This window comes from Penaeus monodon, chromosome 27, assembly GCF_015228065.2.
Source record: "Penaeus monodon isolate SGIC_2016 chromosome 27, NSTDA_Pmon_1, whole genome shotgun sequence".
NCBI classification, from domain to species: Eukaryota; Metazoa; Arthropoda; class Malacostraca; order Decapoda; family Penaeidae; genus Penaeus; species Penaeus monodon.
The window spans coordinates 19,343,612-19,343,890 of NC_051412.1; the positions used below are offsets into that span (position 1 = coordinate 19,343,612).

Consider the following 279-nt stretch of genomic DNA (forward strand, 5'->3'; position numbering starts at 1 on the left):
CTTCCCTCCCTCCTTTACTACCATAATCTTTTCTCTCACTTTACCTTCCCTCCCCACACTTCTTCCTTCTTATCATCCGTTCGCTAACCTATCCACCTCTCCTCCAGGTTACGCCTCCATCTACAACCCGGTCAGCGCCCTCTACTTCGAAGCTCTGGAGGGCGTGACGATGGGCCTCATGCTGTCGGCGGGAATGACCTACGCCTCTGAGCTGTCCACCACCAAGACCGTCGTGTCTCTCCAGGCGCTCTCGGGCACGCTGCACTACGGCGTCGGTGA

The 279-nt window shown here is 57.3% G+C and overlaps 1 protein-coding gene across 1 annotated transcript in view; it reads left to right on the forward strand.

Moving 5' to 3' along the window:
- Nucleotides 1-279, forward strand: part of LOC119590657 (major facilitator superfamily domain-containing protein 6-like) — a gene marked incomplete at its 5' end in the record, with an annotated part of 22,123 nt that overhangs the window by 20,484 nt on the left and 1,360 nt on the right. Inside the window, 1 exon segment of the mRNA XM_037939333.1 lies at nt 108-275. Within this exon segment, the coding sequence (XP_037795261.1) occupies nt 108-275 (168 nt within the window).